This window comes from Haliotis cracherodii, unplaced genomic scaffold (assembly GCF_022045235.1).
Source record: "Haliotis cracherodii isolate W230 unplaced genomic scaffold, xgHalCrac1.p SCAF_10, whole genome shotgun sequence".
Classification (NCBI taxonomy): domain Eukaryota; kingdom Metazoa; phylum Mollusca; class Gastropoda; order Lepetellida; family Haliotidae; genus Haliotis; species Haliotis cracherodii.
This window is the reverse complement of record NW_027266265.1, coordinates 19,490,521-19,508,437: the sequence shown is the minus strand read 5'-3', so window position 1 is coordinate 19,508,437 and position 17,917 is coordinate 19,490,521. Positions and strand designations below refer to the sequence as shown.

Sequence of the window (17,917 nt, the reverse complement as noted above, 5' to 3'; positions counted from 1 at the left end):
CACACAACCTTCATGTCTGTGTGAACAGTAAGCTTGTTTAAAATATATGCTATTTGTATGTTGTGTTCTGATCATGTGAGATACCTAGGGGTCAGCACCACCTGCTTGACTCACCCTGTCTCCGTCTGGCCAGAGGGGAGTAGTGGAGGCCCGTTGGCTTCTGTCCAGTCAGCATCACAGTGTTGTCCACCCCGTACCGCAGGTCATACGACTTGAGGTAGCCAGTGGAACTCTCCATAGAAACCCAGTCCGTGTAGTACAGGGTGTCTCCTCGCACAGCCAGACCCATCGGCAGCTGCAAGAAACATGAAGTGGTAAGTAATTGATGCAAGCTAGTGTCCCAGAGACGTTGGTGTCGACACCTAATGCTGCTGCAGGCCACTTATTGAGACGTTGGAGACAACACCTATGCAGCTGCAGGCCACTTACTGAGACGTTGGAGCCAACACCTAATGCTGCTGCTGGCCACTTACTGAGACATTGGTGCTGACACCTAATGCTGCTGCAGGACACTTATTGAGATGTTGGAGCCCACACCTAAGGCTGCTGCTGGCCACTAAATGAGACATTGGTGCCGACACCTTATACTGCTGCTGCAGGCCACTTATTGAGACATTGGTGCCAACACCTAATGCTGCTGCAGGCCACTTATTGAGACGTTGGTGCCGACACCTAATGCTGCTGCTGGCCACTTAATGAGATATTGGTGCTGACACCTAATGCTGCTGCAGGTCACTTACTGAGACACCTATGCTGCTGCAGGCCACTTACTGAGACATTGGTGCTGACACCTAATGCTGCTGCAGGACACTTACTGAGACGTTGGTGCCGACACCTAATGCTGCTGCTGGCCACTTAATGAGACATTGGTGCCGACACCTTATACTGCTGCTGCAGGCCACTTATAGAGACATTGGTGCCAACACCTAATGCTGCTGCAGGCCACTTATTGAGACGTTGGTGCCGACACCTAATGCTGCTGCTGGCCACTTAATGAGATATTGGTGCTGACACCTAATGCTGCTGCAGGTCACTTACTGAGACACCTATGCTGCTGCAGGCCACTTACTGAGACATTGGTGCTGACACCTAATGCTGCTGCAGGACACTTACTGAGACGTTGGTGCCGACACCTAATGCTGCTGCTGGCCACTTAATGAGACATTGGTGCTGACACCTAATGCTGCTGCAGGTCACTTACTGAGACATTGGTGCTGACACCTAATGCTGCTGCAGGACACTTATTGAGACGTTGGAGCCCACACCTAAGGCTATTGCAGGCCACTTACTGAGACATTGGTGCCGACACCTAATGCTGCTGCTGGCCACTTAATGAGACATTGGTGCTGACACCTAATGCTGCTGCAGGTCACTTACTGAGACATTGGTGCTGACACCTAATGCTGCTGCAGGACACTTACTGAGACGTTGGAGCCAACACCTATGCTGCTGCAGGCCACTTACTGAGACGTTGGAGCCAACACCTAATGCTGCTGCTGGTCACTTACTGAGACATTGGTGCTGACACCTAATGCTGCTGCAGGACACTTATTGAGACGTTGGCGCCCACACCTAAGGCTGTTGCAGGCCACTTACTGAGACATTGGTGCCGACACCTAATGCTGCTGCTGGCCACTTAATGAGACATTGGTGCTGACACCTAATGCTGCTGCAGGTCACTTACTGAGACATTGGTGCTGACACCTAATGCTGCTGCAGGCCACTTACTGAGACGTTGGAGCCAACACCTAATGCTGCTGCTGGCCACTTACTGAGACATTGGTGCTGACACCTAATGCTGCTGCAGGACACTTATTGAGATGTTGGAGCCCACACCTAAGGCTGCTGCAGGTCACTTATTGAGACATTGGTACCGACACCTAATGCTGCTGCAGGACACTTATTGAGACATTGGTGCCAACACCTAATGCTGCTGCAGGTCACTTACTGAGACATTGGTGCTGACACCTAATGCTGCTGCAGGCCACTTATTGAGACATTGGTGCCAACACCTATGCTGCTGCAGGCCACTTACTGAGACATTGGTGCTGACACCTAATGCTGCTGCAGGACACTTACTGAGACGTTGGTGCCGACACCTAATGCTGCTGCTGGCCACTTAATGAGATATTGGTGCTGACACCTAATGCTGCTGCAGGTCACTTACTGAGACATTGGTGCTGACACCTAATGCTGCTGCAGGCCACTTACTGAGACATTGGTACAGACACCTAATGCTGCTGCAGGACACTTATTGAGACATTGGTGCTGACACCTAATGCTGCTGCAGGTCACTTACTGAGACGTTGGTACCGACACCTAATGCTGCTGCAGGACACTTATTGAGACATTGGTACTGACACCTAATGCTGCTGCAGGCCACTTATTGAGACGTTGGTGCCGACACCTAATGCTGCTGCAGGTCACTTATTGAGACATTGGTACCGACACCTAATGCTGCTGCAGGACACTTATTGAGACATTGGTGCCAACACCTAATGCTGCTGCAGGTCACTTACTGAGACATTGGTACCGACACCTAATGCTGCTGCAGGACACTTATTGAGACATTGGTGCTGACACCTAATGCTGCTGCAGGCCACTTACTGAGACGTTGGTGCCAACATCTAATGCTGCTGCAGGCCACTTATTTAGACATTGGTGCTGACACCTAATGCTGCTGCAGGCCACTTACTGAGACGTTGGAGCTGACACCTAATGCTGCTGCAGGCCACTTACTGAGACGTTGGTGCTGAGCTTGAGTTGTTGCCAGGTTGCCTTGTAGACGTCGTAAACCATGAGGTGAGGCGAGGAAGTGAGGTTGTTGAAGTTGGAGTCGGCGACGTACAAGTGACCATTGTAGAAAGTCAGCCCATTGGGGTTGGACAGTCCACTGTCTAGGATTATATCCCCCTTTGAGCCATCCAACAAACTCTCAACAATTTTTGGCTTCTTACCCCAATCTCCATAAAACAAAAAGCTGGAAATAGAGAAAGTAGGTTCATAACTAAATGAATTGAATGAATTGGAACAAGACATTCATTTGTCAGTGAAATCCTAGTGAATGTACCATTAAATCCAAATTCACTTTTGATGTCATGAAAGTAATTTTAGTTATAACTGAGATCTGTCAGCATAACAACAACCTCCAGTTATCCAGGTGACATCCTAGATAATAAAGCCTTCATTCTCTCTTGTATTCAAAATATGATTAGTCAGCAAGTCTATCATTAACCCAAATATGAATATACAAGCTGGCAAAATCCACACTTTCAGTCTCTATCACTCACCCATTCCTCATATCCAGGTCCAGACCTCGAGGACTCTCAACATCTGTCACCACCGTCTTCCTGTTCCGGCCATCCAGACTGATGACCTCAATGCGATGCCAGGAGTAGACAACTCCGTCCAGGCCTGGGGTGGAATGCCCCATGTTGGTGAAGTAGAGTCTGCGGGCCTCCCAGTCCACTGCCAGGCCTAGGGGAAGGAGAACATTCAATGCTCAAGTATCAAGTGGGAGGGTGCAGATCAAAACGTTACAGTTCAGACTATCTACAGCAGTTCTGTTAATCCTTGAGTGTTTGACATAAGACTCACCATCAACAACACCCACACCATGAGAGCAGTTGAGAAACACCTCCCTCTCTGACCCGTCCAGACTGGTACGGTAGATGATGTTTTCCGTTGTGTCACTCCAGTAGACAAACTGTAAAGTCATCATCAAAATACAACATCCTCAGTGGAGCTCAGTGACTTCACCTCATAATGAACCAAGCATCAAACTGTTCTTTAATGAAATAGTTTGTAAATTGAATGTAATGTAGTCTCTTGCATAGATGGTTTGTATATATTCTTCTTCAACGCAGAACAAAAATTTATTGCATTTATAAGACCCAATTTGGTGGACAAAGTGACCCCTCTGTATAAGGGGTCCTAAAACATGTGCAGCAGGTTTCAAATATGATAGCAACCTGTTCGATGGGGTCATAGCTGACTGCACTGGGGCTGGGGCTCCGGCCGACAAGTGTGAGGTCAGGTGACTGTCCACCAGTTAGGGAGATGAAGCCAATGTCACCGGAGTCCTTCAGGGTGAAGAAAAGCAACTCGCTCGGCACTAGAAACACATAGCAATACGTCCCACAATGAACAGGAAGTATACACATCATGACTGACAGAGTTTACTGTACAGTGGAGAACGGGGAAAGAACAATTGATATATTCAACATCTGTGAAATGTTAAAGTGCATTACTAGACGACAGATCAGCATGAAAATATATTATATAATTGTTTCAGCTGCATAAGATGCAACTACTTCTCACCTTCACAACTCTTGCTGTTGGAGCTGAGGGCAAGACCCCCAAAGGAGGGACAAGCACACCTGTACGAGGTACCCCTTGTTGGCAGACACAGGTGAGAACACCCACCTCGATCCTCTTGGCCACAGGGGTGGTTGCCTACAGGAGACAAGTTTCAGGTTCACAGTATCAATTGGTCAATTGCATACTTTTCTCCTTCATCTGATACCCTCAGCAGTTTGATACAGATTGTGATCATCCTGTTACACAAATACTGAGATTTTTTAAAATCAACACAATCTGCTGATCAAACACATGTACAAAAATATTTTAAAATATCTTTACTACTTATTATAGTAATAATACAGATATTGCAATAGATCATTCTGCCCATTCCATCCCTGACTACTTGATCAAGGGTAGGCAACTCTGCTTGTACTCACTAGGTGGCTGCATGGATTGAGTGGTGGCAACCAGACTGAAGAGTTCACGGCTTCCAGAGAGTGTGGTGATGGTTTCATCCCTCCAGCTGAGTCGGGTGGCCACGAGGGTGGAGTGTATTCCGGCACTGAACCATGTACTGAAGATAGCAGTGTTACCAAACACCACAAGTCCAAACACTGGGTCACTGTTGGCAATCTTAGACAGGTCTCGCTCCTTGGTGATGTCCTTGCCGTCAATGTTGCAGGACATGATATGCTGCTTTCGCTGGTCAACCCAGTAAAGTCGCCTGTCAACCACACACAACACAGTCAGATACAGGCACACTTGTGCAGGACAAACTTGATCATTATACAACTCGCTGTAACGAACCTGTGAACAAATGTGTCTTTGTGCTGCAGGTGACATTGATAATACAGACATGACACTGACTGAGTTAAGTGAGTGAGGGAATGTAGTTTAAAGCCAGTGTGGCCAACATTCCATCCAGGCTAGGGACACCAGAAATAGGTTTCACACCCTAGACTAACACTTAGTGAGATGGGAAAAATCTAGACTTGCTTTATTTAGAGCTCCAGCATTACAGCAAGGGCTGGGTAAAAGGGAAATAATATGGCTCAGGTACTATACTGTGAAACAGACTAACTGCAAACATGTGGGAGCCTAACCCAGGCTTGGGGCCTGCTGTATGAATGCGTCAACCACTGGACTACTCTACTACACCAGATGAAGTTAAACATCAAACTCCACCAATGGAATTCTGTTTCTTGCATTAACTACCTACAGATAGCCCAGTCACCATCTGATATTTCTGGCAAATACAGAATGATTTAATTAGTTGAATCAAACAAGCTATTACTGAAAATAGGTCCAGACCTCGAAAAATAGTTTTGGAAAAATGTACATGTTCTCATTGAAAATGCTGTAAAAGGCCAAAGTTTGTAATATAATGTTTATGTATTTATAGAATAATACTTCTTGCGCTAAAAACTGTAATCTGTTGAATACATCAAAATTATCCACAAGTTGTTTGTATTTTGAGATATATATGTTATACTTCATCTCTGTATTGTATAAAACCATGAAGTCCATGGCAGACATGCAGGCAAGCACTCTTTGTTCAACCATGAAACACTTAAGTCCCCTGAACTCTCTAGGTCCATGTAATTAGGATTTTGTCTTTAAAACCTCAAAGATACAAAAACTGAATGTTTCTAATTTTCTGCCCCCATGTGGTACATGTATACAACTGATCTCCTAACATATCTGCCCCTGCTTGTGTCAGGTTAGGTAAACTTCATCAACATTTGGCAAGATTTCAATATGTCAACACTTTGACTCATCAAGTGGTTCTACAGTGAGAGTAATATTCCAGCAACATGAAGCTGTCATAAAATATCACCACAGATACCCTCAGCTGAGGCGAGGCGAGGCAAGGCAAGGTGAGACAAGGTGAGGTGAGGTGGGGTGAGGCAAGGCAAGGTGAGACAAGGTGAGGCAAGGCAAGGTGAGACAAGGTGAGGTGAGGCAAGGTGAGGCAAGGCAAGGTGAGGTGAGATGAGGCAAGGTGAGGTGGGGTGAGGCAAGGCTAGGTGAGACAAGGTGAGGTGAGGCAAGGTGAGGTGAGATGAGGCAAGGTGAGGTGAGGTGGGGTGAGGCAAGGCTAGGTGAGACAAGGTGAGGTGAGGCAAGGTGAGGTGAGGTGGGGTGATGCAAGGCAAGGTGAGGCAAGGTGAGGTGAGGTGGGGTGAGGCAAGGCAAGGTGAGACAAGGCAAGGTGAGGCAAGGTGAGGTGGGGTGAGGCAAGGCTAGGTGAGGCAAGGCAAGGTGAGGTGAGGCAAGGTGAGGTGAGATGAGGCAAGGTGAGGTGAGATGAGGCAAGGTGAGGTGAGGTGGGGTGAGGCAAGGCAAGGTGAGACAAGGTGAGGTGAGGTGGGGTGAGGCAAGGCAAGGTGAGACAAGGCAAGGTGAGGTGAGGTGAGGTGGGGTGAGGCAAGGCTAGGTGAGGCAAGGTGAGGTGAGATGAGGCGAGGTAAAATGGTGGTTAACATGATGTCAGATTGAAGATTATTTCACTCATATTGATATGTGCATGCATGTGTGTGTGGCTGCTTGTACTGGTCCTGTTGTATGTTGGTTTTATAATGCTAGCCCACTGAGATACTATGCCACCATCTAACATGGATATCCCACTCAGATGCAGTATGTGACTTTGGGCCGACCAAACCTTGTTTTATTACCTTAATGCCGAGGGCGGCAGGGAAATAACAAGCACCATCTTTTAATGTCAAACCACCAACCTTCCACTCTCAGGGCAGATTTTCTATCCACCACAAGTGGTCTTACTTGAGTCTTGGGATTAACACGACTTTGAACAGTTACATCAGATGTGTTGCTGGAATACTGACCTTGTGCCATAGCTGACGGCCAGCTGGTTGGGCCAGTGGAGGTTGTTGTTGACCAGCACAATTCGGTGACTCCCATCCAACCACACCCTCTCGATCTTCTTGGAGCCTTGGTCTGCCCAGAACACATATCTGGAACAAAATAATAAACAATACACAGACTGACTACACAGTACATTGACCTGTGTGGACACAATACATCTACAGACCTGGTGGATATGTCAGCAAGGATAATATCCTACCTAAATATTATCCTGGGGGACGTTTTATTCTAGAGTATAGTATAGCTTAGGATTAAACACACTGGTATGGGTTCGAATTCACAAGGGAGAATCATCCTGACACTAGAGAATTTCATCCACGGGATAAAAAATAGGGTATGATAATATTCACTCTTACATATAAACTAGTATTTGTTCCGAGGATGCCTACTACAGGAGCGTACATTCTACAATACAACTGTAGTCAACACAAGACCAAAGGAGTGGCCAGACTCACTTTGACACTTCTGTTCTGTCAAACCTAGCTTTGTGACAAGTCTGAGCGATTGTATGGATGTAAATGGCAGTCATAATGTAAGCATGCTGTATGGAAGTGGTATTAAAGTGCCACTCTCAGGGTCTTGTTCGACAGCTTTGGGCAATTCGGTGCATGATAGCATCCTCAAACAGATTTTGAGGTGAGAGTTGATGAAAAGGAGCAGACATCACTTAAACCTATCTTGTGTCAATTGTACTTCATCAATAAAGACGTTCTCTCTATTTCATTCATTCTTTATGGAAAGTACAGTCTAATGATACAGAAACACTCCTGGCTGTGTGGCAAGCCACTACCAACCAGGAAGAGATGCCAGGCAATCTTCGGTGCTGAAATATGTACAAATACTAATGCCCTACAACAAACAAATTCTATTTCATCTTACCAATCTGTCAAACAAACAAATTGCTACAAGTGTAAGATGGGCGGTTCATCTGGATTTGTGCAATATATCTTAAACTCTTTCTGAGGAGTGTCATTATGAACCATTATTTATGTATTACCAACTAAAAAAACTGGTATCCCACACTGTGTTTCACAAGCCAGAATCACTATTCTGTCAGTGTTTTAACATAATGTTATCTATTCAGGTAACACATTCCCTTTAAAAAATCTACCTAAAGGGCTAAAACAGAAAGTCACAGAAAAAATAACAAGGAAAAACTTTCCCTACTGATGATGAAAACACCTTGTAATGAGCCTGCTCATATTTCCCCCATGTAGGACACAGTGGGAACTGAACCAAACGAACATTAAAAGGTGTTTGCAGCAGAGTAGCAACTGGGAACATATATCAGGCTCCTCTTGTGGCAAAAACCTTCCTCCAGGTAAACACAGATATATCCAACATGTATTTCCCATGTGGAGAAATGACTGGGTGGGTGCCAGCCTCTTGTACAACTGACTGAAATAACTCCCTGCAAAATCTCCGTTAACTGATATCTACTGTTGTGAGATGTGACTCTACCTACGAGGTAATGGCAATCTGTTCAGGTTCAAACAACCTTGGGTTGTGTATCAGTCATCTAGATCTCTTTAGCTTCCGCTCTAAAGAATGCCACTGCAAGGAAAAGTACTGTTTGCTATCCAGATTTCTTTATTTAGTATCAGCCTGTATTTATGTGCCTGCTGGTATATTGTGATGCTGCTCGGGCCCAGAAAAGAATGTGTAAATGCACCCAAAAACTGAATTGAAAAACTTCTGTTTGCCTACTTTTTCCTATCCTTTTGTTTGTATCAAAGTTCATCATCTCAAAAAAATCAGTGCAGGTGTCAAGTTCCCCCTTGCCCCCCATCCATTCAAGATACCAGTAGTTGATTAGTGTGTACATATGGTTATTCCTCCTGGATGACACAACCACACACAGCTGCATCTCCTCCTGTATGACAGCAGTGGTATGTGGGTCACGTCAGTCGCAACTTCCATCATCCTGCCGCACAGGAATCCATCCAAGTGGGGTCTAGCCACTGACCGGGTTTCACCGACAACTTCCATCATCCTGCCTCACAGGAATCCATCCAAGTAGGGTCTAGCCACTGACCGGGTTTCACTGACAACTTCCATCATCCTGCCTCACAGGAATCCATCCAAGTGGGGTCTAGCCACTGACCGGGTTTCACTGACAACTTCCATCATCCTGCCTCACAGGAATCCATCCAAGTGGGGTCTAGCCACTGACCGGGTTTCACTGACAACTTCCATCATCCTGCCTCACAGGAATCCATCCAAGTGGGGTCTAGCCACTGACCGGGTTTCACTGACAACTTCCATCATCCTGCCTCACAGGAATCCATCCAAGTAGGGTCTAGCAACTGACCAGGTTTCACTGACAACTTCCATCATCCTGCCTCACAGGAATCCATCCAAGTAGGGTCTAGCAACTGACCAGGTTTCGGTCCCAACGCTGGTCAGTCAAGTTTTACTATTAGCGATGGTAATGTGACTGGGATACAGATGCTGGGGGGTGACTTATCTTCACAAAACCAAGAAGGAATGGCCTTGTCGGAGGAAGCCATGGCCTGATTGTCTGCAGCACCCACACTGCCATGTGTAGACAAGGTTTGCCTACTTTACCTTAAAGAGGCTGACCTTGAGAGTAGCTTGTAGTGCAATGTTTATACCTGTGTCTCCACTACCTAGCTATGTTCATTATTGTGCTGTACAAACACACTCTCCCTGCAGGTTTCACACCATCTTCCCTTCAGCTGTAGCACACACACACACACACACACACACACTCACACAAGATGTATCGGTCAGTTTCCCTGGCCAGTACCAGTGCTTATTCTAAACCATTTTCTCCCAGTAGGAAACTTGGCCGCTGTAGGCTTTTCATTCCTTGCATTACTCACATCAATGTTTTTCCCTCTATTATTAACATATATGTCCTGTATTTCTTATACACATGTAGCCAACACAAAAATGATCCCAATTACTTACTTATGTGCTCTCCAATGCTTACTTACATGCTCTCCATTGCTTCCTTACATGCTCTCCATTGCTTACTTACTTATTTACATGCTCTCCAATGTTTACTTACATGCTCTCCATTGCTTACTTACATGCTCTCCATTGCTAACTTACATGCTCTCCATTGCTTACTTACATGCTCTCCATTGCTAACTTACATGCTCTCCATTGCTTACTTACATGCTCTCCATTGCTTACTTACATGCTCTCCATTGCTAACTTACATGCTCTCCATTGCTTACTTACATGCTCTCCATTGTTACTTATAATATATGTATATTATAATAATAATAATAATAATAATAATAATAATAATAATATATGTAAATTGTTATAAGTCTGACCCCACGTGTAAGGCGAACCTCCTGCACAAGACTTCAAAATCGATGTCTATATAGCTTGTCAGAATTAAGTACATCACCAGTGCATACACAATAACTACATTTGGAATAAAACATTACATCGTATATTTCAGCGATTTCAGGGAAACGAACAGATCATAACACTTAAATTTGGTCAATACAAATTTGAACTTTTAGATAAAACATTACTAGATATGATGATTTTCCTATTATATTGTATTTCCTAATCTGCTAGGCATTGTTTTATATGCAGAGATAAAGATTACCGTGTGTATTGTCTTGTAAACTAAGCCAGAAGCAGCCATCAGCTGTATACGTTTTCTTGGAATCTACCAGTGATTTGGTTCAAAATTACCCAATGATATAACTTTAAAGAATTTTAATTCAATGATCCGAAGAATTGTATCTGAAACTATCATTTCACCAATATGACGTTATTTTAGTTGCAGCTTTACCATATATATTTGAAATAAATTAATAACCATAAGCGTAGCACTTTGGTACAGCTGATCATTATTGCCAGATGTTTTTTCGTATGGAACAATTTGACCAATCACCCTCGATGCACCCACACTTGCAATAGCGAATACTTTATTTTGACATATAATAATCGAACTACAACAAATATGACTTTCAACGAGTCAGTGTACGGCATATTTCATATATATATATATATATATATATATATATATATATATATATATATCAGTTCTCTATCCATTCTCTTTCCAAGCCCGTTTCAAGGAGTCAATAGCGGTAATCTGACTGGTTGCTGTAAACAATGGTGTGTTGTGCAATCTACCGATGAAATGAATGTAAACAATATTGAATGAAAATTTGAACAAAAATAATGAAATATATTATAAACATAAGTCCAGATATACAATGAACTCATATAACCAAACAGTGTAATTACATGATTAATTTGCGAACTTCAGTACAGATTTGTTGACATGGTATTTCTGCTGATATGTACTCATGGTAAAAAACATCCCAACCCTTCAACCCTGTGTATAAGATGATCCCGTGAAAGCCTAGGTAAGAAAAACTCGCCTTACACGGCAATATACTGTACATATATGCTCTCCTTTGCTTAATTATATGCTCCCCGTTGCTCAACATTTATCAAGCTGAGAGAAACTGGTTGAAAGCTGCAGGATAAAAAATTTGACATCACGATGACTGACAATCACAAACTTAAGAATGGAGCAGGCGCTGTGTCATTAGCACCACCCCTATGTTACATTGACAAATTGAGGTACTTTCTTGATGTTAAAGATGTCTGGAGCACTACCAGCATGTTGCATAGCCCAGCAAAACTAATAAAGTGTTTGCTAAGTGAGTGTGTGGGCTGGCATCACCCACAGCCATAGGACAGATCTCATCCACCTCGATGGTCGACTCACAGGACTTTGTTATCCTGATGAGGTTTTTGAGGCCAGTTGTGGAACCATTTGCATATAGGATTAGTCATCAATTTGAATTCCAACAAACACCTTGTGTATCAATGTCTTTGTTGGAGGAAAGGAAATGTCCAGGTACTGCCTTGTTCAGCTGAAAGTCCGGACCTCTGTGGGGTGGGGGTCACTGTGTGTGCTAACATCCTGGAGCACCCCATATCCTGCACCACCTGCAGCTCTGTATGAGGCCCCGGCTCTGGATCCCAAGGTTACCATCAGGACCAGAGCATGCCCACACAATGTCAGGCCGCTGTCTGGGTCCATGGGAGTCACACATGTTATATCATTCACTCTGTGATGTTACATAACTGTCTAATATTCAAACTACTGATTTTCTATTCAATTCAAGTAATACCTTATTTTTTTACGAAATATATGATCTTTGCAAACATCCATCATTTAATAATGCCCTACATATTCAAGTTCAAAGCATTTCTGTGTTCATACACTTCAATAAAACTGTCAAGATGTTACTGAAATATGTGCTGAACTGGATACACTAGGTTCACATTACTGACTGCAGCGCTGCTAGATATATAGCTATGCTTCCCTATCCACTCGGTGTCATGGTGAAACACCTCATCAAAACAATCAAACAGTCTCATGCCCTTCACTGCAGCCTGGATGACGTATACAAATCACTCCATAAATAAATCTTGGAAACTCAATTTTTTAAATGTCTTGTCTAACGAGATTTTGTATCGACATTTGACAAAATGTATTGATTCCTGTGACGTACATGCCAAAATGAGAACTTCACACAAGCAACTGTCCACATAGGTACTAAACTGAAGTTATAGTATTGTCAAATCTTTAAAAATAATAAATCCTTTCCTCTAATTTTGTTAAGACATACACACAGTTTCAATATGGATAAGCGTATGTAGCACAAAGTGTACAAATATATATTGAAGTGTTTGGAAATCTTGTGCCATAGCTGTGTGATGGAGATTGGGCCAGACACACCAGTGGTGGATATTACGGACAACATCCTTGGTACAAACAGCCAGTGAATTAGAGGGACAATGAGACAATCCAAACAGCCAGTGATATAGAGGGACAATGAGACAATCCAAACAGCCAGTGATATAGAGGGACAATGAGACAATCCAAACAGCCAGTGATATAGAGGGACAATGAGACAATCCAAACAGCCAGTGAATTAGAGGGACAATGAGACAATCCAAACAGCCAGTGATATAGAGGGACAATGAGACAATCCAAACAGCTAGTGATATAGAGGGACAATGAGACAATCCAAACAGCCAGTGATATAGAGGGACAAGGAGACAATCCAAACAACCAGTGATATAGAGGGACAATGAGACAATCCAAACAGCCAGTGATATAGAGGGACAATGAGACAATCCAAACAGCCAGTGATATAGAGGGACAAGGAGACAATCCAAACAGCCAGTGATATAGAGGGACAATGAGACAATCCAAACAGCCAGTGATATAGAGGGACAATGAGACAATCCAAACAGCTAGTGAATCAGAGGGACAATGCGACAATCCAAACAGCCAGTGATATAGAGGGACAATGAGACAATCCAAACAACCAGTGATATAGAGGGACAATGAGACAATCCAAACAACCAGTGATATAGAGGGACAATGAGACAATCCATACAGCCAGTGATATAGAGGGACAATGAGACAATCCAAACAGCCAGTGATATAGAGGGACAAGGAGACAATCCAAACAGCCAGTGATATAGAGGGACAATGAGACAATCCAAACAGCCAGTGATATAGAGGGACAAGGAGACAATCCAAACAGCCAGTGATATAGAGGGACAATGAGACAATCCAAACAACCAGTGATATAGAGGGACAATGGGACAATCCAAACAGCCAGTGATATAGAGGGACAAGGAGACAATCCAAACAGCCAGTGATATAGAGGGACAAGGAGACAATCCAAACAGCCAGTGATATAGAGGGACAATGAGACAATCCAAACAACCAGTGATATAGAGGGACAATGAGACAATCCAAACAGCCAGTGATATAGAGGGACAATGAGGCAATCCAAACAGCCAGTGATATAGAAGGACAATGAGACAATCCAAACAGCCAGTGATATAGAGGGACAAGGAGACAATCCAAACAGCCAGTGATATAGAGGGACAATGACACAATCCAAACAGCCAGTAATATAGAGGGACAATGAGGCAATCCAAACAGCCAGTGATATAGAGGGACAATGAGACAATCCAAACAGCCAGTGATATAGAGGGACAATGAGGCAATCCAAACAGCCAGTGATATAGAGGGACAGCCCAGACACATAGTTTAGTGTGGAAGACACATTTGTTCCTTTGAAGACTTCCTTGTTTCCCTGCCAATATCTCATCCTGCATGGGACACCCCATTCAACTCAGTGCTATGTCCCCTCCATACTAGACAAGGTGGCCAACATGATTGACCCTGTCATTACGCTACTTGGAAGAGAAAACACTGCCATATTGGAATTTCTTTTCTCAGCCTGGCCGTTTTGACACTGGACTCTGTGAATTCTTGCTCATCTTATCAAACATTGCCTGCAGTTTCAAACCCAATTTATTTCCTTTCAACATGAAACCCCAGGTTTCCCAAATACAAACTCCTATGAATAGTGTAACCAACCAGGAATAAAGTGCATATAACTTAATTCCCCATTCAAGTTTGAATATTGTCTTTCAAATAACTGACATATAATGGCACATTGTAAAACAAATTGGCTCAGAAAATCACTTGACAGTAAGTTGAATAAAAATTCCAACATTAAGTTCAAAGATAAGATATATAAATAACTATTACATATGAGAGGTGCTGGTAGTCTTCCAAGCGCCATATGGCAGAACAAAAAGCATTGTGGAGATTCACAGGATCGCACTGTGTGACACCATGCTATGCACCTTAATAAGCTTTTTACATTGCCATCATCATTTATCTCACAACTTGTGCAGCCAACATCATGGTGGCTTACAGTTGCAATGGTAGGGTTTGTGTCACCAGTTGTTTTCTCATTTAATTTTTCCACTTATTAATAAGGAGTTCTGGTACCATATTACAAGAACATTAATTGCTATGTTGAAGTTAAATCAAACATTAAAGAATTCATGGCTTTCCCACTGTCTTACTCTTTACAATCAACACTGTTCCTTCCTAAGACTCGTGAGTAACACTTGAATCATAAAGTTAAAAAACTGCTCATTTACTTTGCAGATGGTCCCATTTCACACATGGGAGGTGAAAAATCACAACAATTGTTGCCTGTAATGTCTGACTGTGCAGAAAGATGATATTTGGGATAAGGCAGATTTTACTGCAGATTGTTATCACACAGATGGTTTAGGTTACAAATAGTTGTAGAGCTTATTGCATCAATATGGATATATTCTTCTAAGACACATCCTTAAACATGCACAACATGGTACTACCGAGTCACAGCTATAAGCTTGGTTTAAATATATTCAAAAGTTACATCCGCATCAAATTTGCAGGTATATACATACTTTTGCCAACTAATGATAATAAATTCTTTAAACAAGAACTGTTTCTATGGACTCACACTAAAGGTTAGACAAAGACATTTTATCATTAATGAAGACAAACATTTCAGGAATTGAATAAAGTTAACACTCTTAGGATAGGATAACCTTTCAACAATAGGAATCTATAATATCCTGCATAAAATGCAAGGAATCAAGGAATCAATATGAAAACATATATTGTCGATTTAGGGCCCACTCATGACCTTAAGTGTGTGGGCGAAATAACTGCATGGCTATTGACAAATTGTCCCAGTTCACATAGGCATATTCTCTACAAATACATCAACACTGAATCTCTAATTGGGAACAATTTTGTGACTCCTAAGCAAGTATTTTTGTTCTGTGTGAAATGCTATAAAATGCATTCAATCTGTCCAGTCCTCATAAACCTGAAAAGGCATCACCATAAAGACAGTCATCCATGCTGCAATCAATGCTTATTATAACCCGCCTCCAGACTTGGTTCCTGGTGGGGTTGATCGTAGGCACTGTAATACGTGTCCCCTCACTAACTGTTATACCACGCTGCATGGAATCTCTAAAAGCACCTCATTTGGGATCTGACATATGACATGGCAGTCTGTAACATTTTGTTCATGATACAAATATCCTCCAAAACCCCAAAACCAAAACAGCTGCATAGAAGAGGCAATGTATAACACTTACAGATATTGAGTTAAGACGTTTCTCAAAGAAGAAAATTTACCACTACTATATCAACAGTTGAAATAGTATGTCAACAAACCAGCACTGAGGTAACCAATTTGTCCTGTTATTACAATATTTGTAAAATATGGTGATGGTTTATCTATGCTTTAGTATCTACAATGCATTTCAACATAAGTATTTGTAGTATATATTTTTCCCTTGCACTAACTATTTACATGCCAAAAACTTCTATATCTGTCTCATATAACAGGCTAAAAAGTACCCTCTCCTACGTAATCACCTCACTTCTGGGTTCAACAAATAACCTTCTACATTACTTTGTCACTTCGCCTGGCCTACGTCACTTCGCCTGGCCTAGGTCACTTCACCTGGCCTACGTCACTTGCCTGGCCTAGGTCACTTCACCTGGCCTACGTCACTTTGCCTGGCCTACGTCGCTTCACCTGGCCTACATCGCTTCACCTGGCCTACATCGCTTCACCTGGCCTACATCGCTTCACCTGGCCTACGTCGCTTCACCTGGCCTACGTCACTTTTCCTGGTCTACGTCGCTTCACCTGGCCTACATCGCTTCACCTGGCCAACGTCGCTTCACCTGGCCTACGTCGCTTCACCTGGCCTACGTCACTTCACCTGGCCTACATCGCTTCACCTGGCCTACATTGCTTTACCTGGCCTACATCGCTTCACCTTGCCTACATCGCTTCACCTGGCCTACATTGCTTCACCTGGCCTACATCGCTTCACCTGGCCTAGGTCACTTCACCAGGCCTACCTCACTTCACCTGGCATACATCACTTCCTCATAAAAACAGCATGCTTACTTTCACGACTGTTTTGGGCATTTTTTTAAGAAGGCCACTAAATACAGAAGCAAATGATGTGGGGTATTGTTGCCTGTCAAGATTATTCCAGTAAATGCTTTGTTACAACTCCAGACATGAATTCAAATAAAAATCAAGAGAATGTGCCAAATTTTCTGCTTAGGATACAAACTCAAAACCTTCTGAATTTCAACTGCCATTACTGCTGTGCCAGTAATTCACTACTATACTAGTGGTTATTTCCTGCGAATCTACATCTAAGCCGGATCAACACACAAACCAGTATCTTGTACATTCAGACAGTCCAGCTCCTTCATTTAACTTACTTCACTCAAGTTTTCTCTGTTAGATCAAAGAAGTTTGCACATCTATTTTTAACAATATATAAAAAAAACATATCTAAAAAATAGAGTAGCAAATGACACCCACAAAACAAGTGACCTAAATCCCAGAGACATTAATGTTGTGGAAAATGTACCTTTAACAGTTAGCTCTAATACAAAGTGGTGGAAAGATACAGTCCAAGCAAGCAGAACACCATTGTGTTGTCCTTATTAGTTACATCCTGGAGAGATGACTCCCAGCAGTGTACTCTCCAATTACTGTACACATGACCAGCACCAAGATTCACCCTTGGAGAGAAATTACCTCCGTAATATCAAATTTCTGTGGTTTTATTGTATCTATCCCAGCTGCACTAGTTATCAGTCACATCTTTGGAAATCCATTTAACTGCTTGTGAAGCAGATTAGAGATGTGCTCCAACATAGCGCATGTAATAACCTTGTGCAACAAAATTAGATTTACTTAAAAGTGCTTACAGCGTCTTACTTTGAAGTCCTGAAACCCTCTGATGGACGCTCAAAGACCAGGTAAATGTGAAGCAAAATAATCTTTCTCCTGATAAAAAC

General features: G+C 43.0%; 1 protein-coding gene across 2 annotated transcripts in view; it reads right to left on the bottom strand.

Moving 5' to 3' along the window:
- LOC139454171 (uncharacterized) overlaps positions 1–17,917 on the bottom strand; it is a 134,449-nt gene that overhangs the window by 26,541 nt on the left and 89,991 nt on the right. For both annotated transcript variants that reach the window (XM_071235722.1, XM_071235723.1), the window contains exons 5-12: positions 7,146–7,274; positions 4,740–5,026; positions 4,321–4,455; positions 3,972–4,114; positions 3,598–3,706; positions 3,291–3,477; positions 2,740–2,980; positions 115–295 (exon numbers count right to left, since the gene is read on the bottom strand). In XM_071235722.1, coding sequence (XP_071091823.1) covers positions 115–295; positions 2,740–2,980; positions 3,291–3,477; positions 3,598–3,706; positions 3,972–4,114; positions 4,321–4,455; positions 4,740–5,026; positions 7,146–7,274 — 1,412 coding nt within the window. The remainder of the gene's footprint in view (positions 1–114; positions 296–2,739; positions 2,981–3,290; positions 3,478–3,597; positions 3,707–3,971; positions 4,115–4,320; positions 4,456–4,739; positions 5,027–7,145; positions 7,275–17,917) is intronic.